Below are 22,483 nucleotides of genomic sequence, written 5' to 3' on the forward strand. Positions count from 1 at the left end.
GCTGTTGAGCTGCAGTGCAGTTACTGTTGTGAAGGCAAATACCCTCAGGGACTGGCTGCCAAGGAAGGCAAGGGAAAAGCTTCAAAGAGCATGAGGATTTAGTGCATGTGAAAGTGCAGGGCTGTCATCACCAAGGCAGGGTGAGTCAGAGAGCAAGGACTGGGTGGGCACAGATGAAGCAACAGTCCTTACCAGACAGTGCTCCCAGGAGAGGCAGATGGGATTGCTTTTGCATTGCTGGGGTTAAGCCCCCTATCCTGCCAACCACAGGGACGCCCCCGGGCTCTCATTAGCTGGCAGAGTTCCTCCTTGTTTCACAGGTGATGGTTTCCCCTCCTCCTGACCCCAAATGACACCTTAATCTATAAATGCTGACTTTCCCAAATTGCACCTTAACAGAGAGAAAGGCAAAGTCCTCCTTCCCCCTCCAAGCACTGTCATTTAATTAACAGGCAGGTGTCTCTCAGGATTTACAGCTCTAAGCTGCTACTCTCCCTACTCAGTAACTCAGGCCTGTCGAGATTCCATTTATCTCTGCATTTTGATAACCACATTTCTGCTAATCCCTCTCTATGCCAGTTTTCTGGATTTACCTCTCATGGACCCATGGAGAGAGAAGTTAATCAATCAGATGAACAGACCCCATCTCACTTTTCATTCACTTCCTAGATGCTGATCTTAAATGTCTATGTTGTAGATGGCTTCATAGCAGAGCAATACCTGTGCTGGCACCATTGCCAGTTTAATCCAACTCTCATATCTGTCCTACAGATATGACCAGAGGAAGTGCACATGAAAGAGAAAGAGATCAGAATCAAAGACACTGTGACTGGCTGAATATCAAGAAACATTTAGTCTCTTCCTCCTGCACAAACTGGGATCATCTCTCCACAACCTGTTCTTGACATATGTTTTCCAACAGGTTCTTAAAAAAAAAAATCCAGTATTGGAGACTCCCACAGAATCCCAACTAATCCTTTCCAGTGCTTCCTGCCCTCCTGTTACATGTCTGAGAGTAAGGGGGAGAAGATGCTGAAAGACCATCCTGCACATCTCGACCAGATGAGCATAGCCTGTGGTACTTGGGGCCAGACCATCTGTCCTGCTGGTCATGAGGAGCAGATTCATTTTACTTTGGTTGTGATTTTGTTTCTATGGTGAGTGTAGGGGTAGCAAATTACGTCTGTTCTTTACAGCTGTTTTTGTGGAGCATGCTAGGATCTGGAAAAGTCCAAAGAAAACTAGTGTGTTATTGAATGTGAGTGGCTGAGGGTCAAACCCAAGACCTCTGGATTTTGATGCATGGCTCTGAGTTAACAGTCATATTTTGAGAGCTCAGCTTGGAGATGACCTGACTGTTTCAGATCAAGCACAGCTCAAGTGAACATAACAACAATCTGTGCTCAGGGAGCTACACGTGCAAGTGAGCACTCATGCCCTCACCTTTGACTCCACATTGGAAAGACCAGTGCTGCCGTGGGCTTGTCCATGCAAATTGCCACAAATATGTCTGTCTGGGCATATTGCTACCTGAAATCCCTGAATGACTTGGTAGAGAGATCACACAAAACAGCTGAGCAGTTGCTGACTAGGTGCATATTCCCTGTCTGGTGATAGTCAGGATCTCTGCAGATTTGGTGTCTTCTCCAGCTTTGAAACTCTGCAGTCCCAGAGGAAGTGACCTGCTGAGCACCTCCAGTGACGGCCTGTGTAAGCTGGCCTCCTGGACAGATGTCACTGGTTACTCAGTGGACATGAGATATGCAAGAACTACTGAAGTGGGAACTGGCAGCAACTACAGAGGATCTGTGCTTTAGTAAATTCCTTGTCTTTTAAACCTCTGCTCCTCTGCCAGTGAACTCAAAACTTGGGGTCAAACTGAGGGAAGGAACAACTGGAATTCTTACAATTAATGTAGGGCCTACTGAATAACATTCTGCTGCTCAAAGGCTGCCCAAACACAACGTATGTGTTACATTAGCTGAAAAAACCAAGCATGGTAGAACTGAATGCACTTAATGTCCTGCTCTTTCCCCATAGCTGAGCATTTCTTAGTTCCTAAATCTTTCCTACCCACCCACAGATTGGAAAGCAAAAGGGGAAAAGGTCTGGACTGCAGAGGAGGAGACACCAAAATGCACAGACAGCACCCTGGTATTTCAAGAACTGTTGTCACTGCAATTATCCATGAGAAGCTTTATCCTGAACTTGCAGAAGTGGAACTAAAGCACAGGGAGGAGTAACAGGAGGCTTTGAGCCACCCTGGCAGTCAGGACCAGAACTCTGAATCTCCGGAGCCGGCTTTGTCCGGCTGTGATCAAAGACACTGCGCCAGGCTGCAAGGTTTGGGAGAAGGATAAAAAGAGGGAGAATAACTGTTCCACAGTGAGGAACTCACTGCGAGTCTTCTAGGGAGTTGGCATTGCTGCATCCATCACAGTTGAGCAAAGCTATAACGAATGAGGTATTAAACCCAGTCACGGAGTTCCCTTTGGTCAGCCCCTCCTGCTGACCTGACCTGGCCTGTCCTCTCCACGGGACAGACCAGCATTTTGGCTAGTGCTTGTGCAGCCCCCTGAAATCAGCACAGCTAGAGAGAAGTCATGCAGAGCAGTGACCTGCCTGCATCGACAGCCAGGAGTCACAGCTCCCTCTGAACATCTCATTTGTCACTTGGTTCAACCTGGGCAGAGAAAGAAGAGGAGGAGGTGGGAAGGAGAGTGAACACCAGATCTCAGCTAGCACTGCTCAGAGCTCCCTTCCCCTCCACTGCAGACCCAGCAGCAGCAGCAGCAGCAGCAGCAGCTGGGATTGCAAAGGGTATTGATGTACAGTACAAGCAAGTTTTACACTGGAGCATGGCAGGGGCAGGGGCTGGCTGCATGCACATAGGAGCTTTTCTAGGGAAATGCAGACAAAGGCTCACATGGTCCAGAACATCACCTCTTCTGGTCGAGCATGGGTGGGCTGCCTGGCAGCACAGGCAGACATGCTGCACACAGCACAAGTGGAGCCATCTCTGGGGAGCCTCTGATGCGCTGGGCAAGAGAAGCCATATACAGACATGTTAACTCACTGCAGCTGTAATGCTTCCCACTTGCTTTTTGAGTTTGTGGGAAAGCCAGCATTCCTGGCCCACCAGGACTGCCAGCTGCACAGGGAGGACTGTGAGACAAGGCGCTGCCCACGACTCTGAAATGTTCCTGGGAACAGGATGGCCACTTGCTCTTTGGCTGAAAAAAATCAAGCTCCCAGCTTAGAGCATTAAGCTTTAATGGTGACATGAGTGGAGATGCAAAGGGGCTTTTATTTCCACTGAGAGAAGGTGGAAAAGAGAAATAGAGGCCAAAATCTTAAAAAAAAAATGATAAGAAAGAAAAATAATGTCAAATCTGAATCTGTCTGCCCAGCTCCCCTTCAGTTCATGGCTGGCATGGTTTGTTCACTGCCATGTGGGAGATTTATCTTCTATTGACAGATGAGCTAATCAGTTCCCCTCAGCTCCTGAAGCTTTATCAAAGCCAGTTAATCATGTTACTGATGTCTGCCCAGGCCAGAGTTCTCCACTTCTGTCCTCTGCCAACAAGGTGACACAAATGTACACCACACACACCTAGGGATATTTTGTACCACTCCTAATTCCACCAGCAAGAGGATATCACCAGTGGCTATTGTGCCAAGATGCACGTGGTAGCTCCATGAGCATCTCATGAAGGAGCAGGATATCTCTACAGACCAAGCTCACATCTCAAGCTCACATCTCATCAGCACAGTGGTGGCAACAGTGGGAAGAACTGTCCTCACCAGACGCAAGTCCTGTGTGGGAAAGATGCTGAAGCCAAGAGACATTTGAACCCGGATACCAAGGTGTGTGGTCCAGACCTATCACTGCTGCTGGGTTTGTTTTACTTCTGTACTCTGATTCCACCAACTGCTGCTCTACGATACAATCTGTCCTGCTTCTCCTGAGGGCTGAACTGGGGCCTTTGCTCCTTCCCTCTGGAGTGGCCCTTCCCACACAAACACAAATTCACCAACTCAAGAGGACTGCCTTGTCCAACCGAGCTTCTGGGATGCTCTTTTTGCCTTTATACCAATGATGGAAGGACACAGACATGGGGAGCTCTCTGGGACCCTCTTTGCTTCCTGGCAGGGTCACTTGAACTTACAGTATCTCTGGTGGTCTGTGCTTGGGTGAACATTGCTCAGGAGCACCTTGGGAGGTGGCTGGCATTCACTGGACTGTTTTGGCAACAAATGCTCTTTCAAGGGCCTGGATGGTGAGTGCCTCTGCACTTGGGTATCATCAGCTATGTTCCCCCATCCTGCAGATCTGCACTGGGACTACAGCTCCTGCTCTCAGGGAGAGGAGAGAGGCCAGGCCACCAGCATCTGCTTTGCTGGCTGGGCTTGCTCAGTGTGGAGCAACTTCATCCTCAGAGCTGCTCTATACCAGCAACCTGACGAGGCCATGATCTGGGCTTGTTGGGACTTGTAGCTCCACAGTGGGCCAAAGAAGAAGCAGTCACCCCTGCTTGGCAGAGAGACTGGGCTGGGAAGCAAAGGAGTTGCACGTGGAGAGACTTTGCCCTATCCAACCACGGGGCTGTCTCTAAATCAGCTATTCCAAAAAGAAAGGAGTTTCTCAAAAGCCTCACCCTCCCCGGCCTCCTCCAGTCATCCCCACCCTCTTCTTGCTCTGAAGAGAGATTGTTTCTCTCTGGGGTCCCCACAGGTCCCTCTGCCAGCCCAGCTAAGAAGACACTCTGGGGCTGTCAGGACAAGCAGAGAAGACTGTGGAAAAGGTGCCACAAAAGCCAGGAGGAGGAAAAGCTGGGGAGGCTCAACCAGCTGAGCTGTACCAACAGCTCTCCATGCTGTCTCCCACTCCTCCCCATGCGCGAGGGGGCAGGCGACCTTAGCTGTACCATGAGATATGATCACCCACCTATACAGACAATGTCCATGAAGCCATACATTCCATAGCAGATCTGGAAGAGCAGGTCCTGGCGCTGCCATTTGGCCGAAGGACTGAAAGTCGACCAGATGAGCCACGAGATACTGGCGATGAGGAAGAGGGAACCCAGGATGGCCGCTGCTATCTGAACCTTCTCAATGACTGTCAGAGAGATGGCCTGCCACTGCAAGGGGGGCAATGGGAAGAGGAGAGGGGACAAGAGGGAGGGAGGAAGGAAGAAGAGAAAAGATTAGTTACATGGGGCACATCACTGTTTTACATCATTGTGGTGGTTTTGGAGATCTTGGAGAGAGCCTGTGACTTATGTGTGCATTGTACACATAGATGTTTTTACCTGGTCCACATCTGGGGTGTAGCACAGCAGTTGTTCAACAGTGCACGGCCCCATGTTTCCTGGCAGCATTGCTGAAGAGGAAATGGGGACGAATCCTGCATCTCACCAGGAAGGCACAGAGATCCAAGGGAGGCAGAAAGGACGGGGGACAAGACATGAAAAGTAACATCCCCGTGACAGTGAGGCTGTGATGGCCTCCAAGGCATTCAGTTGTTACCTCAAATGGAAGCCAAGCAGCATCCTCAGCCAGGCATCCTACTACCATGAGAATAAGTGTCTCAGAGAGCCAAGCTTTCCTTCAGAGGCCTCCCATGAGCTGGCTCTGTGCCACTTTGTGAGATCTGACAGGATCACAGCACTAGGTAGGATCTCACAGTGGCAACGCACATCCCACAAAACTTGTTACAAACAACACAAGTTGCTGTGGTCAGGACACTGTGCCTTTGGGTGATGACACATTCAGGCTGAGTTCCAAGGTAAATGCCAATGTTTCTTCCTCAGAAGAAGCAAAAAAACCAGAAATAGCTCCCCCAGACCCATTCACTATGTCAAATAACTTTGTATAAGCTACAGTATAAATATCCTAAGCCAGGACTTCTCCATGTCATCCAGAATAAAACCTTCCTACTCAGATTTATACTGCTGAGAGAACTTGGTAAAAACCAAGAGCAGTTTTTTTTTTCTTTTACAAGACTTGGGAACATGGTCCATGGCCCCTCCTGCAAATCAGAAAATCAGAAATCAAACATGTAAACAGGCTGGGGAAAGACAGTCTCCCCTGGCATCAAAGTATATAGGCCACCTTTAGCTGTGAGATACATGCCCTTGACATCTCAGTGGGACTGGCAGAAGCATAAATAAAGGCATAGCTCAACCTCCTGCAGGTACAGATGATTCAGAGGAAGTGAAAATGTTTAGCCTGGATTCAGCCCAAATTAAGTGTCCCTGTGAGGAGGCAACTCTGGTGAGCCCTCAGCATCTTGCCCGTTTGTCAAACACGTGCTGGGACAGCAGGGTCACCTGCCAAGCCTTGCCCTACCCTTTTGTAGGACAAGAAAGGAGTTCAGTTGCTGAGTTCCTCTTTAATGCCCAGGCCAGCCAAGAGCAACCAGTGTTTTTTGGGAGGTAGTGAGGACTTTGAACCCTGAACGAAGACAAGAAGGACAACAGGTGACTTGTGCCGGTACAGGTATACATGGCATTGCTATGGTCCAATGACCAAACCCTGAACCAAATGCACTCCCCTGCAAAGGGCTGCCTTTGAAGAGAAACAGGCAAGAGCTTGAGCCTGAGTCTGAGGTCTGCAGGTTGCAACTGAAAGGAGATAGCCTGGCTTGGCTCAGAGGTGAGCTGAAGTGTCTATCTCTGCTAGCCTTGCTCCTTGGATTATGTCCTGCAAGGGCAGACAGCCCTCAAATATGTCAGGGAAGTGCAGCATCAGTGAGGTGGGTGGTACCAGCTTATTTCATAGTTGGCCATAGTCTAGATAGCCATGAAGTTGCTGAACAGAAGAGAACCTCTTCCTCACTAAGGCAGGACTCTGCTTAGCTTACCCAGGTCACCTCCTGCCATCTGCTCCAGCAGCTGGCCCAGCTAAAGGTGAACACCAAGTACTGGAGACACTCAGTGACCTCTTAAACAGCTCGTTCTCATTCTTCTACAGCCTGACCTGCTCCACACCTCCACCAAATTCAGCCAGCTGAGGCAGCAAACTGCTCTCCTCTGAGGGCTGGGAGCTTGGTGGTGCCAGCCACAACAGGAGTGCTGGAGTCCACAGGAGATTCCTCTTCCCTCATGGGACAGAGCAGAGGCCACCTCACACCTGAGAGGGAGTGATAGACCTCCCAGTACCCATCATCCCCAGATTTGGGTTCTGAGGGTGAGAAGAGGAGCTATGCTGCCCTTCCGTGAGCTCTTCAGCTTCATCCTCAACAAGACTATAAGCAGATGCAGGACAAGACCACAACCAGTGCCATCAACTCAGAGCTGCAGGAGTAGGGGAACATGCTGGGGAAAAGTTCGTTAAGTGTGTGGGGTTGCACTTTGACCCTGCAGCTTATCCCAGACATCATCTCCCCTTCCACTAACTGGCAAATGCCACAGGGACAGGGGTGCAGGATCCTGGTGCACAGCCTGGTGCTGCACGCAAAGGTTCCACTGTAGGTCCCTCACACTGACCTGGGTGTGCCTGTGCCAGCCAAATCATTCTGCATCATTTCTCTCTCTCGAGGAGGTAATGGACTGGCTCCTCACCATCTGTCTGGCACACTGCAAGGCTTGTGGTGGCAACAGGTCTTTCCAAGGTAGCAATTAGAGACAGAAAAAGGAGAAGGAGCTGTTTTCTACAACTGGGAGCTATGTACAACTAGCACTACTGCTTTGCAGAGCCAGGGAGGCGTGGGTGCAGTATTGAACACACTGTGCAGGGGGATGTGGTTCAGAGCATAGAGAAGTGACACCTGAGTGCAAGCTTCAAACCCCGCTCCCTTTGGTTGGGAACAGAGGTTGAAGCACAGGCAGGGACACTGCCTGGTGCTGCTCAGCTGGCAGCAGCTGCCAGGAACTTTTCCTGCGGCTATAGTGAAGAGGCTGGAGCCTGACAGCCATGCCCAGGGGTAGGAGACTCTCCCCAGGCATCTGGCACTAAGTGACAGTGACACACGCAGCAGCAGTCCTGACTCTGTTCAGGAGGTGGCACCGGGGTGTGATTACCCTCTGGCAAGGAGGTAAATGGGTCAGAGCCGAACACTAGAGAAAATAACCAGTTTGCAAAATAATTTAATATTTTCCAGGAAAAAAAAAAAAAAGTAAAAAAAAAAAGTAAGTAATAAATGTTGTGTTTCCTCTCTGGCAACCCTGAGAACTGCAGTTGAGCAGCCCACATCCAGCCTGAGCCAGCAATAACCTGAGTCGTCATTTTTCATCTTTTAATTCCATTTTGCACAGAGAGAAGAAAAGGGGTGAGACAGGGGATAAAGTGTGTTACCCAGTGGGAGCACAGACAGAAGAGTCTGAGGGTTGTTCAGAGGTGGAACGTGCTGGTGAACTTCAGCTGCAGGAGCTGGGGCTGGTATGTCCCTGCCAGAGGCCTCAGGAGCCCACCCCAGACACAGCCCTGTGCCTTTCGGATTTCATAACGGCCCTTAGAGTATCACCCGTGACTGCTAGAGCTGCAAGGGAAGTTCTCAGCAATGCTGCAGTACTTTTAGTGGCACATCTGAAACCCCCAGAGCTCTCTGTCTGAATGCCTGTCTGCAGACACAATCCTTTGGCTCCACATCTCCAGCTCAAAAGTTTAAGCTCTAGCAAGGTTACAGTGTCAAGCAATCCCACCTTGCAGGAAGAGACCTAAACCAAGCCGTTCCTTCCTCAACTGATAATCACTGTTAAGTCCCATGTAGCTGCTGAGCACTCAAATGCACCTTTAACAACCAGCAGCTCACCCAGGTTGTCAATCAGAAATGTGACCTTTAGTCAGGTAGAAAGCTCTACAGATGCTCTACTAGCACTGAACAGGGCAGAACTAAGGACTTGGTGGTACCAGAAAGCTTTAGAGGCTCCTGCAGGATAGCAGGAGCAGCTTTGTGAGCTCTGGGCTTACAATGGCTTCAGAGCACACCCAAGCTACTCTCTGCAATGGCTTGTCACCTGCACTGGAAAAAGGACTCTGTCCCTACAGACTGCTCTGAAGAAATGTCGTCATTCACTGAGGAGCTGTCTGTGTGTCCTCTGCTACCATCTCTCTTGGACAATTTGGCATACCACCCAGATGTGTACATGCAAAACACCAAGCTCACTTGTACTGGTTTCCTCCAGGTTTCCCAGTTTCTCCCAAATCACAAAGGTCCATGGCCCAGATGTCTCAGAAAGGGTTGCTTAGGGTCTGACATCTGTGATGACCCTGGCCAGGAGCCAAGCCAGGACAGGTGCCTGCCAATCCTGTCACAGTTGTTCTCTTACACCGTTTCAGAACCTACCTGTTGTACTTAAGACTAACCAGTGCTTCTGCTCAGAGGCGTGAAAAACCCTCACTACTACTGTAACACAGACAATGTCATTACTATAGTATTTAAGGCCTGATTCATATTTCCCTTTATTTGGCACTAGCAGTCTCCAAAGGTTCTCAAGCTCCAACATGAGCAGATCCAAGGCAGACATTTGGCTGCAGAAGATATCTGTGTCTTGCTGCAGCAGCTTGCGAAGACCTGCTTGCAGGAAAAGCCTTCCTACACTCCTCTGAGAGCTCTCCCATGCCTGCCTCAGGCAGTTCAGTTTATTTTTATTGCTGTATCTGACATGTCCCCTTAGCACGAATCATTAACATCCTCAGCTGTGCTAGTCAGCAATTTCATTTTCAGATCCAGGATCACAAGTAAGAAGAGTTTTTTTCCAAGAAGGATGGAGTGGACCATTCCCAGCACTGCTCAGGTCTGGCTTTCCCCACTCTGCTGTCCTAAGGCCCTGGCCATCCTCCTCAATTATGTTTTGGAGGATGGCTTTTTAAAAATTATAAATTCACCAAGCAAAGTTCTGTCCCTGCTGTGCATTTACGGGTGCTGTGCCTTACTCAGACACTGAAAAGGCAGAAGTGAGGAAGGAGAGTCCAGCAGGGCTGTGTAATGGAAACATGCAGTAATGAAACCCCCTTTCCTCCATGTGCCAGAGCATCTGGTGAGACTGAGACTACAGTCTGGGTATCCTAGAAAGTCCCCTTTATAAGGCATAGGCCATGAAGTATCTTTCTGTGACTGCTCCCATTGCTTACAGGCTGCAGCTGGAGCTCGGCAGGGACCAGCCAAGGCTTGTACTCAACATACAACAACAGGAAGTTGGGACAAGCAGGAGATTCCAGTGAACTTATCTTGAGCTTTTTTGCTCAGGAGCTCAGGCTGAACACCCTGGGACCTCAGCCACTTTTCTTGCAGATTTGGGAATCCTGATGAAGAGGACATACAAGAAAACACTCATCAGCATCACTATGGTCAACACAGAGCCAGAGGAGAACCAGGACTGGATCCCAACCCCAGCACTGGATAACTGAGGATCTTTGGAGCTGAAACAATCCACAAGACACAAAGAGTCAGGGATAGCAACTGTAAAACACAGCTGAACTCCCTGATTCAGCAGACAGTTGCAATTCTGGGAAGGTTGGTTCAAATGGATCTTGTATTTGCTAAAATCAGAGCATCAGCATGAATGTGGCTCAGGAACAACTACAAAAGAGATGTATAAACGAGATCCACTGCAGAGTCCCATCATGGCAGGTACCTACTCCACCGTGTAGCAGCAACAGAGTGCCTGCTGTGCTATTGAAATCCTGAGTCTTCAGGGCATTTTTAAAGTCATGGACTTTGCACAAATATTGCAATGGAGAGAAGCATTTAAAACCTCTAAGCTCATGACTCCTGTCTCAGTGACTGAGGGACTGGAGAACAGGAGGATGGATGGATGGATGGATGGATGGATGGATGGATGGATGGACAGAAGGACAAAAGCTCTGGATTGTCTGGTTACTCACAGCTGATAGGCTGTTTTTGCTCATTTGCTGTCTAATTGCTATGTTGCCCAACAACTTTAATCCTCCTAGTCTTAGGAGGTTTGCAGCTTGGAGACCTTTGCTCTTAAACGTTTGCAACCCACGGAGGGAGCCAGGGGGAGGGAGAGTTAATTTATAGAGATTCATTCTGCCAAAATACTAAAGGCCTCTCTCTGGTATGAGACATCACAACAGCCTGGAGGCTGGAAGGAGACTGTGTTAATTATGCATGAACTATGTTCCCCTGGCTGTAACTTCTCTGCCCACACCACAAGTCTCCACACACATCTGGCCCATACTGCTCTCCTAGGTGCTCCAAAAAATGTGCAGCAGATGTCAAAATGGGCAGAGAAACATGCAAATCCTGGGGAACATGTGGGTGTTGGGTGAGCTGCTCGGCTCGTATCAATTGGATATGCTTCAAGGAGCCCAGGGCCTGCCAGCTGCACACTTCCCATCGGTCTGTCACATGAGAGGACACAGGCATAGTCACAAGGGATAGGTAGGGCATGTTATTGGTTAAAATCTAGCCAGGCTCAAGAGTGTCACACATTTGACAAAGAGGTGAGGTTTGTGTGGTCCTTGACTGTATTATGGTTGGTCTGGAACAAGCAGAAAACCAAGACTTCCCACATCATTTGCCCTCCAAAACCCCTGCTTGAGAAATTCAGAACTTTCTAGTAAGAATAAAGCTGGGCAGAAGTGCCAGCAGACCCTGAGAAAAAGGTCAGGGACTATTGCTTTACTTAGAGACATGGTGGCTGCTGCTATCCATGTGTGGGATGAAGACCAAGAAGAACTATACTCTTCCCACCTGCACATGCTGTAGCATGTTGTTATGGCACATAGTGTCAGGGAATTGCAGCCCCTCTCTGCCACCCTTTCCCAGCATCACAGGATGGTGAGAGCCACTGAGGAATGAGGGAAACCCTGGTGGTGTGTGTGGTGATGGGCTACAGCGCGCCTGAGCCCTTAGTTCTCCTGAGAAGTGCATACCTGGTACATCAGCTACTTCCCATGGGATTTCACAGACTAGTGCCAGTGTAGCATCTGCTTTCCAGAAGTACCTTTGTGCTGCCACCAGAGAGGGCACCTGTGCATGGAGCTATAGTCCACACAAGCTGCATTTATTCCAGATCAAGTGGCTTTTCACTCTAGTTGCTTCCTTCCCCCCTCCAAATCTCCCAGCACCTCTGCAGGAAGTGTTGTGAAGCCTAAGCCAGTGATGCAAAGCCTCCCAGCTCAGGACCTGCACAGCCCACTGGGACCCTTGCTCCTGGAGCTGAGCTTTCTAACCCAGTTGCTCCTACCACTTAGTTTCTGTGTTCTTGGTAAAGGCCAACAGACCAGGCCACCTTCTATCAGGGGAGCCCAAAATGAGCAATCTTTTGTGGAGGCTTTTGATTGTGTGTGTGGGAGGGGAGCTTGTCTGTGAATTGCCCAAATACATTTTAGCCGAGTGAGGAGCAGGAGAAGTCACAGACTTGTTGCCCTGAGCCACCCAAAGGCACAGAGCATTTGGAGGTCACTCATTAAAGGCAGTGCTGGCTACAGGCACACTTGTAAATCTGCACCCACAAACCTTCAGTGCTGCTCAGCATTTCACCCCCCATCTGAGGCACAGGAAGCATTAGGGGACTCATGGACCAGCTTTCCACAAGTAAACAAACACTGCTTTGTCCACATCTCCCCTCCTGTGTTTCAATCTGCTCTGAGTTACTAGAGCCAAGAAATTAAAATACCCTGGGTTTGGGGCTTGGGATGAAACCACTGATCTCCAGCCTGCAGCACATGGAAAATTGAATCAGAAGCTGTAGGGACTTGCAGAGGGCAGGCAGTCTTTTTCCTTCCTCCCAGCAAAATTTCCCCATGATGCCCCACTACTTTCAGTACTGCATTTAAGTCTGGAGTCCTAAAGGACTGTCCCTGTTTCCCCACTGTGGTTCATGACCTGTGTGGTTAGACACACAGAGACTGCAGCTTGGAGGAGAGAGCAGGACTTTGCATTCTCCCTCAATCCCATACCACCAGGCACCATCACTAGCAAAGCCCTTGCCTCCTGTTAGAGAGCAGGGTGACCAGCAGAGAGCCAAAGCCCTCCTCCAGGTGCTGGACAGACCAGCACCCTTACAGACGTGGCCCCAGTCAGTCAACCACAGCATGCTGCCATAATGTCTCTCGAGTCCAGATGATGCTAATTAGGCAGCAGTGTCTGGATGTGCTTCCTTACATCCAAGGCACTAACAGTGCTCAATAAAGACACGCAGCAATTGGTCCATTTGCAGGTGTTTCCCCCACAATAAATCAATAGTTATTAAGGATAATTTATCCCATTTTTAATGGTCACACATTTTTCCCCATTCTGAATCTTGATTTTAAATTACCAGCCTGCAGCAGGGCTTGTTACATACAACACAGTGCTTTTGAACTTGCAAGAGAAAGAAGGTCCTCTGATGCCTTTCACAGCCACATACACCAACATGTGCTTTACCTGTTTTGTGTACATCTGCAATTGTCCAGTGAGAATCAGGGTTGGAGAGACTAGACCATCACAGCCAACACTCCTTGTGCTGTGCCAGGATGTATTTGATCACTGGGGACCAGTAAAGTGAAAAGTGTGACAGGATCAGAGATGAGAGTCGTAAGAGCCCTCCATCCACCTTCTCCATCCCTCATGCCAACATAGAGGAGGCCCAGTAGGAGATCAGGGTTAATGGCACAACTCTAGAGACACAGGGTCTCAAGATACTGACAGGCTTCCTTGGACCACCCCCTGACAACCCTTTCTAAGTGCCTCAGATGTACAGATCACTGTGCGCATGGAAGGAAAATCCACACAGCTAAAATCCACTTGCTCCCAGAAACAAAAATAGAAACAAGAATAAATAGACTTTGAAATGTCTCTAGTACCTTTACCTGCAGAGGGTTCTTTGTGCTTATGGCAATGACATGATACTTGTAGTAACACAGCTCACAGCTCCAGCAGCCTCTCTCACTAATCCACTTGATCAGACATGGCTGGTGTGTGCACTTCACCGATCCATCGCATCGACATGGGCTCAGCAACTCCCCCTGAAAAACAGAGACAGCATCAGCCAGGCTCCCCTCCTCCCACAGGGACTGAGCACAGCACAGCAGAAGCTCCATCATCCACCCATTTGCTCTTTGCTCCTTTTTACCTGGTTTGGCTCAGGGAATCATGCTGGCTTCACCCGTTTTCCCTCTAATCATTCTCAGCAGATGGGAACAGAGTTTGACAGGGATATAACTGTATCAAATACTTGGGTCCTACCATTTATTTTTTTTATGGAGAGAGACAGCTGGGTAGATGGAAGATGCTTAGTATCACTGCTGAGGGAAAAGCTAGATGAGCACAGCTCTTCCTAGACACTAGAGCACAAGTGGACATGGCTCTGCTGGTAACCAGATGCCACTGTTTCACTGCTCAGGTTTCTGGCTGCTACCTCTTTCAGAAAGCGAGGTTGGTGGTAGGGGCTGCTGTGAGACAACCTCTGCTGCAGGCTGGTGTCCTGCTCAGCCCAGGTTGGCTTCCTCGAGCCCAGATGGGCAGGAGAGGGAACACAGACTGGTGGTCCTTGGACTTTCTGTACAGGCTGACTCATGCCAGCCGTGGAGGTGCCCTAGGAGCTGGACTGAGCCCAAGGCCTTGCAGTACCTCCCAGGACTTGGCAGGCAGTGGGTGTTAGCAGTGCTAGACACAGGTATCTCCTTCCCAGCACTCCCAGACTGAGAGGGATGAACCTGGCTGTGGGTGGCATGCTTTGGGTCCAGGTCTTTGTGTACATATAGCCCGGCAGCAAGGAAAACGTCCTCAAATTTCATTCCCTCAGTCCCCCAGACAGCCTGTCCTGCAAGTGAGTCATACTGCTAGATAGCCTGTAGGGCTGGCTATTTCCACCCTTGAAGCAAGCAGGATGGAGAACAAATCGTGTTCTGGCTTGTGACACAGACATTTAGAGCAGTGGCCAAACCACTGAATCTCCTGGCTCACTCTCTTGTTTCTGGTGCAGCTTTAAACAGGGTTATCCAAGAAACCCCAATATTATTCCAATCTGTCTGCTATCATCCTGTTCACTGTGGAACTAAATTCCCCTCTGCACACACACAAGCTCAGGAGCTCATTTTAGAGTCATTTGCTGTCGCTTACTTAGGGAAGAAAAGAGCTGTTAGATTTTACTCCCCACCTCTTAGTGTTTAAAAGCCACAGTATATACCCCAACAGTGTATTTAGCTCCAAGATTTAAAAGCTTTTAAAGGAAGAACAAGTGTATCTTTGGGACAGGAAAGGCTGGCATCATATTTTCAGTGTGGAGAGAGGATATTTCCTCTTACACCTGTAGATCAGCCCTATCATTACCACTGATGGTGCACCAGGATAACAGACCCTGGTATCTGAGGCTGCTGGACACCATAAAAGATATCCATCCCAGCTGCCTTGGGTTAGGAAAACCAGATCCTGCTCTTGCTAACCCTGGAGGAAACTGTCTTAGCTTTCAGGGTCTCAGGACCTGGGGAACTGAGCACTACACTGGCAGAAGTGATACTTTTTAAAAATGACACCTAATGCAAACGTTAATAATTTAATTTGCTTCAGTTGGGTGACCTAAAAATGTCATCGACCATAACATTTTAGCAAAACTGTAAATATCTGTTTACATTACAAAACCAGGTTCGGCTCTACCTGTCACTTCTTTTCATTGCACCCTGAAGGGGATGCCAAGGGAGAGGAGGAGCAAGAAGGGTTGTAGGATTTGGGAACCTTTTTCACCTGGAAAGGTGCAACAGGACGAGCCAGGAGAAGGGAAGTAGGGAGGATTAGATGGGAGGAAGGTGCGCATGGGAAGGAGAACCAACATTTGCTCTTCAGACTCCTTTGTGAGGTGCAGTTGGAGGGGTTGGCTGAGAGGTTTGGCTGTGCATGTCTGTGCCTGGACACCCCTATTCTGTGCCAAGAGCCACCCTGATGAAAAGACTGCTGCCCTGTGCCTCCCATCTGCCCTCCTCATCTCAGTCCCTGGTGTGTTTCAAGCTGCTGATGCCTCAGTGCACAAGTGTGATCCCAGCACCAAGCAGGTAAGGCAGAAACCTCTCAGCTCTACGGTGTCCCTGCCTTTCCATGTCACTGCACACCGGTGTCTACTCGGGTCTCAAAAAGGCGAGTGAGGGACCTGTGCTTTGTCTTAACCAGGAGCTACAGGCAGTGGTGATGAGTGATCAGGAACGAGGCAGATTGGAGCAGGAACTAAGAGCAATAACCCTCCAGGCAAAGGCAGAAGAGAAAAGCTGTAGCTGCAGCCTAGACTCCTGCTGGCTTTTTGGGCTCTGTAATAAATGAGTCTATGAAATCTCAGCTTGTCTTTTCAGAGCCAAGAGATGTCCACAGATGTCCTACACTGCCGTGGGGACCTGGTCCCCCTTCCCTAATTGGGACATTCCAACCCAGATAGTCCTGCCAGCTCCTGCAAGAGCTCGGGACTCAATGGTGGTTTCTTGATTTTTACAAATCCAGCAATAACCTGATTTATCATATTTTCTGCAGCTGTGTGAAATATTCTATCCTTGTGTGTGGCACACAACTATTTCTGCATACTGCAAAGCCCCATTCTGTCCACAGCAGGCTTTGTAAAACATTTCCACATGCACACACATGCACCCCTCTACCAGCAGAAAAAAATAAACACCCGGCGTGTATTAAAGGAATAAATCCTTTGTACAGCAAAGGAGAAGGAAACTCATTGCTGGCTATAGCGAGCTCATGAGCAGCCCACTGGCTGTGGTACACATGAGGATTTGCTGGGCAGAGACTTCTGCTAAAACACACAAAAGCAAGCCCAACATGAGGTGCAGATCACAGCAATTAGGGAGGGAAATTAAATCCTCATGCTAATTTCTGTCGGTTTGTAGAAGACTGCTCTGCACAACATATTTTCCAGTGCTTCAAACAACAGTGTTCCCACCACTTCCCTCTGGCAATTGCTCTCCAAACACCTTTTGAAGGGTCTACTTCCCAACACTTTGCAGTTTTCCTTTGCAGAATTACAACCTGTCTCTTGGATGAGCCTAAGCAGCATTTCTGCTTTATCAGCAACTAGTGGAGAAATGCTCCATGGCTGCAACCTTCACCCTCAGCTTGCTCAGTGCCATTTTGTTCCCCTGAAACAACCAAACTGGCTTAGGACTCAGGGCACCTGCTTTGTTGTTGCTGTTGTTGTTATGCAAGTCAAAGGTAGAAAACTAGAGTTAACAAAAAAAGGAAGGGTCATTCTGGCTTCATCCTTAGGTCTCTCAACATATAGATGAAATACTCTTTCCTACATATAATTACTCTTCCCTGCTTCTGGGAAGAGTAATATATTAAGCAATTATGTGTAGTATTCCTCCCTATTTCTGGCTGTGATGGGAGCATGTGTAGGAGTAGCAGTGGCAAGGCTGAACTGGCTTTACCCCAAGGATGCTGCTGGAGACAAACCAGGAACATAGGTCTGCTTCAGCTCTGTCCTCTCCTTACGAACTCCCAAGCTGTGCCCGTTGCAATATGTCAAAGAGGTTAATGATTACCTGGGCCCTGCTATTTTAAGCCTACTGGGAGGAGTTCTGAGAAAGGATGGAAAAAAATTATTGCTTCTGATGCTCACTATATCCCAGGGAGAAAATAACGATGTCAGGAGCAGCGTCACCCCTGTGGTGTCCTGCTGTCCACGTTTCACCCGGCCATTTCATCTGTCATTTATCATTTATACGGGAGCCCATCCTCACATTGTGACCAAAGCTGCAGCTGCTCACTCACCCACAGGCAGTCATGGGATGTGTTTCCCAGGCCTGTTCTTTTAACTATACATTAAGTATAGCAGATTTGCCCATGTAGTCTCCTTTGAACATGGCAGGGCTGGGGATGACAGTGTCACTGGGCCAGGACTGGTCTTCTGAGCTCTCCCAGCTCCAGCTGTGTTGACCTACATCTGCTGCCTGGGCTGCTCCTGAGCACCAGCTCAGCTGGTAAGAGCCACATTAGCAACACTCTGCTATTGCAACTATTAAAGCAAACATTGTGAAAACCAGTGCAAGCTGTACAGCAAACTGGGATGGCTGATGGTGATCTTAACACCTGTGTGTTTTCTCCCAATTGTGTGTTTTCCCTACTTGGTTGTGCAAAGTAACTTCAGTCATTAGCACTGCCAGTAGGAGCAGTGCCCAAGACCAGAGGAGGATGGTGAGAAGAAGCTGAAAGGAGTCGTGCCCATCTCCAGGGCTGCAGTCTCTCTCAAGGTACGCACACGCAGCTGCTGCTGCTCACAGGAGTAGCTGCATCCAGGGATCAGACTGCTAGCATTTATCTGAGTTTGTCTTGTTTGGAAAAGGAAGCCAGAAATATTTAATTTCAGGTCTTCAACTGAGTCTCCTAAATACACTTAAATCTTCACATTGAATTTAAATGCAATGGGAAGTTTTATTATGGCAAATAAATGCCAAATGATTTCAATATTAGGAACGTAATTACAGAGGAATTTAATCTGATGGCAAAGAGAAACGCATTGTTAGAGAGCTGATAAACTTCAATAACTAGGTACTAATGATCACTCTGTCTTCACATATACTTGCAGGAATAGCCCCTCCATGATTTTAAATGTAAACACACATATTACTATCAGCATCTCAAATGCTTCCCATGAGAAGATCCCTCCTGTGTGTCAGTGCTGTGCCAGCCAGCAACAGACAACAAGGGACATGAAATAGGTTATGAATACATGTGTGTCTATTGCATGAAAATTCTCCAGCATTGGTGGGAGATTGATGCATGAACCCACCAAGGAGTGGGCTTATAGGACACCATTATGTATGGGGCTCTGTGGTGAGGTGGCATCTCCCCAGGCACCCCAGCAAAGCTGGGTGCTGACCCAAATCTCCATCTTGGTGGCAATTTGTCAAGGGAGTTTCCCTTGCAGGGGGAGGATCCCCCGACTGGGCAGTTGGGATACCTATAGGTATCCTGACCTAAACCTGGGGTACCTATAGGAAAATCTATGTGCATAATTATAAAAGGAAGTCGACCAGACTTGTCGAGGCTCCCTTCCCACCCCCAGGTGCCACCACTGCTGCCATGCCACCTCCATGACCAGGTCTGGTAGAGAAGATGCCTTGCAAGACCCTGTGGCATGTATAGAACTGAAAATGCCCAGCTGTGTCAGAGGCAGACAGCAGACAAAACCTCTGTGCCCCCATGCTCAAACACAGTGCAGGGATTTGAGGGGAAGAGAGGCATCTGGCTGGTCCCCATCTTTTCAGCATCAGGACTTTTGGGTAGCCAAACTCCATGCAAATTAATTTCCTAAAGTCAGAGAACACCTAGGGGTTGAAAACCTGGTTTCAAGGGGCTCAATGCCTATTCAATAGAAACAGCAGCTGAGGGACCAGTGCAGCAAAGGACCATGCCATTGCCTACATGCACCAACATGAACACGATACCTGCAGACAGCCCCACCACCCTGCTTCCCTTGCATGGGGGAGGCAGACACCAGGCTGGCCCAGCTGTGCACAGATGTGCTCACAGAGCCCAGCCACAGCCCAGCAGCACCACTGCCTGCCCTTTGCTTCTGCAGCTGTTAGCCTCTCAGCCCACCTCAGCTATGCCACCAAAATACTAGTAGAAAAGGTTTGTCAAACCCTGCCTGAAATATGGAATAACAAAGGACTTTTCAGGAACTACTTATCAGTAGCCCAAGACCTTACTCTGTATGGATCACATTGGATTTATGTGCTTTTCTCTCTATGGAAGGATTTCCACAGGAAAAATAACTTTGCTTAGGTGTTCTAGAGCCCACTTCAACCTAATGCCATTGAACATGGTTTTGATTAGCTGATTTAAGTAATTCTTACTAAATGTTGCTCAGTTGCAAGGAATCCAACACAAGCATCTCAGATATCACCTGCTCTGCCTCATCATGTGTGTTAATAGCACCAATTAAGTGAAGAGCCTTCAGTGCATAGAAATCATGGTGCTATGCATGTGAAATCAAGATACCTGAATATCCCCGAGCACTTGTGTGTTAAGAGAGAGTTCAGCTCCAGACTTGTCCTGCATACAGAGCAGAATCTGTCTCAGCATCCCAAAAAAGCATCCTAGTCTTCAACTCTTGGGCTTTCACCTGAAGCATCAAGGCTTTAAGCTTCTGGAGATTTACTGTAGACCACATTCATTTTGTGAGGTAGAATGATCTAATCTCTTCTGGAAGAGAAAACCACTGTTTTTTCACTCTGGATCTTCTTAATTAAAAATAAAAGTATTTCAGACAATACTTAAGATTTATTCTGTGTGAGATACAAGAATGAGCTCAGTTTTGCTCCCTAGGATGCTGGGCTAAATCTGATGTTACTCCACCAAGCCAAACAGCTCTTCAGCACAAAGCAAATGCCCTTAAGTTATGCCTTGTTGTAATAAATTTCCAACCAATTAAAGAAGTTTTCCATTAATTTTTGGAGGGGCACAAATGGCTTGTTCACTAGAAAAAGCCTCAGCTAAACACAATTCTTCTAAATACACTGCTTCTTTTCATAGGGGGAAAAAAAAAAAAAAAAGGAGATAGCAATTATTCCTTATTATCTCTAAACCTTGGGGACCTTCACCTTTCTACTACATCCGATCCATCAATGTGTATTTTGAAGGTTCAATGTATGAAGTTAATGCTTTCAGCATGCAAGCACCATATAATGCAGTTCTTATCAGAGATGTGCTCATAATTCAGCAAATTGAACTTTGCAGCTGCTTCCCTGGGAAGCTGTTCATAAAGATACTCAGCTAATGGCCGTTTCAGAAAACATTATGCCATCAGCTGCTGAGAAGCAGCCATGGAAGTTCCACAAAAATTGATGCTGGTTTGACTCTCCAGATGATAGGTACCACTTTTAAAGGTAGTGAAACAAACAGAGCAATAGACGTTTTTTCTTTTCTCCTGAGAAAGCTGGAAAACCCTTCAATGTAAGAGCTCAGAAAATCTTTCTTTTGTAATATTTGCCTCATCTTCCTGCTTTCTTCAAGAACAAGGAAAGTCTGGTGCTGTTTGCAGCTTACAGCAGTGAGAGCTCCTTCCAGAAGTGCAACAACTGCTCAAGAGCTGGTTCATGCCTGTACCATCAGCTCATCAATGCAGAGGAGAGGAAAATGATGGTACATGCGGATTTGCGGGTTCCCGTTTGCCACAGGACCCTCAAGTGACCCTCAGCCAGGACTGAGGGCAGCAGGGTGGAGCACTGGGGAGCTGTGTGCAGGTTCAGTAAGTGGAAGCCAGTAATAAGGTGCAGGCAGAAATATTTCCAGTAATCAGAGGCAGTGTTTCCCAGCTGGCAGCAGAGACAGAGGTTGGCAGGAGGAGCCACCCCAACAGGTCTGGATGGTGTTGTCATGCAGTTGCTTTTCCTCAGGATCAGCAGCTTGGAGTTGGAAAGCCTTGTGTCTCCAAAGCTGTTTGTGCCTCCCACCGCGTGGGCTGGCACTGGGAGAAGAGTGGCCACTGGTCTCGGGTACACTGGGTGAAGCTGCCACCAGGGCTGAGGGCAGCCTGGCATGGGGCTGGAAGCAGAAGTGGTGGAAGGACAGTGGAGTGGGAGACAAGAGAGCAGACACAGGGCTGCGCTGGCAGCTGGGAAGCTGTGAGATAAAATAATGAGCACAGTTTGTTTACTTTTAGCTTTGGTAACACCGCTGAACTGAGCTGTTTCATTAAGGCATGGCCTGATCTGCTTTTCCTTTCTGCCTCCTGGACTCGAGGAGAAGAATATGCAATTACAAAGTTCACTCATGTAGAGCCCTTCAATTACCGGGTAACTCTGTTACAGCTTTTCCAAACGTTATGAGACTTGTGCAGTAGGACATGACATCTGAAGTAATTCATTTTTCATCTCACGATTAGAAGAAATTAAAATGGTTCTTAGAACATCCCAATTTATGTGAGATCAAGTTCCTTATTACCAGAGAGTGTCTTAGTGGGGAAGACATTTATTTTTAACATCTCAGGCAATGCTGCAAGCAGAGATGCTTAATAAAAATATATGAAGGAGGCAGTGGAGAGGAGAATAGAGGCCCTGAGGGATGGTGGGTGGTGGAGCTCCAGAGCCTTGTCTTCTGATCTTGCCATAAGGTCACTTAAATGTTTGGCATAAAGTCAAAATGCTGCCTGGCACAAACATGCACTGGAGGCAGAGGCACCTCCTTTGGAAACAATGCAGTTACAGAGTGAGGCTGAACTGCCTTTACTGGCAGTGACCTAAAGACCAGCCATAAACATGAAGTGTTTCTTCAGCAGGAACCCTTCGAGCTGGTGGGTGGAGCAGCAGCAGAGCAGCTGCCTGCGGGACAGACTTGTGCAGCCATGACGGACACCCTGCAGGACCCTGAACAGGCCAAAACAACCACTGCTGGTAATATCTCTACAATGGGATCTGGAGAGAGGTATCTGCAGGGCTGGCACCTTAGGGTGACACCTGGGGTGGTCAGGGGACTGCAAATCAGATGGGAGGTCCAGCACCAACATGGAGCAGCCGGAGCAAGAGATGGGATAAGGAAGGGCATAAAAGCAGGAAGTCTCAAACCACTTGGCAATAGCAGGAGTGGTCATGTTGC

At 48.4% G+C, this 22,483-nt stretch overlaps 1 protein-coding gene across 1 annotated transcript in view; it reads right to left on the reverse strand.

The window, feature by feature from the left end:
• MARCHF4 (membrane associated ring-CH-type finger 4) overlaps positions 1-22,483 on the reverse strand; it is a 91,666-nt gene that overhangs the window by 14,622 nt on the left and 54,561 nt on the right. Inside the window, exons 2-3 of the mRNA XM_051623876.1 lie at positions 13,765-13,920; positions 4,949-5,141 (exon numbers count right to left, since the gene is read on the reverse strand). Of these exons, the coding sequence (XP_051479836.1) occupies positions 4,949-5,141; positions 13,765-13,920 (349 nt within the window). The remainder of the gene's footprint in view (positions 1-4,948; positions 5,142-13,764; positions 13,921-22,483) is intronic.

Source organism: Apus apus, chromosome 6, assembly GCF_020740795.1.
Source record: "Apus apus isolate bApuApu2 chromosome 6, bApuApu2.pri.cur, whole genome shotgun sequence".
Taxonomy (NCBI): domain Eukaryota; kingdom Metazoa; phylum Chordata; class Aves; order Apodiformes; family Apodidae; genus Apus; species Apus apus.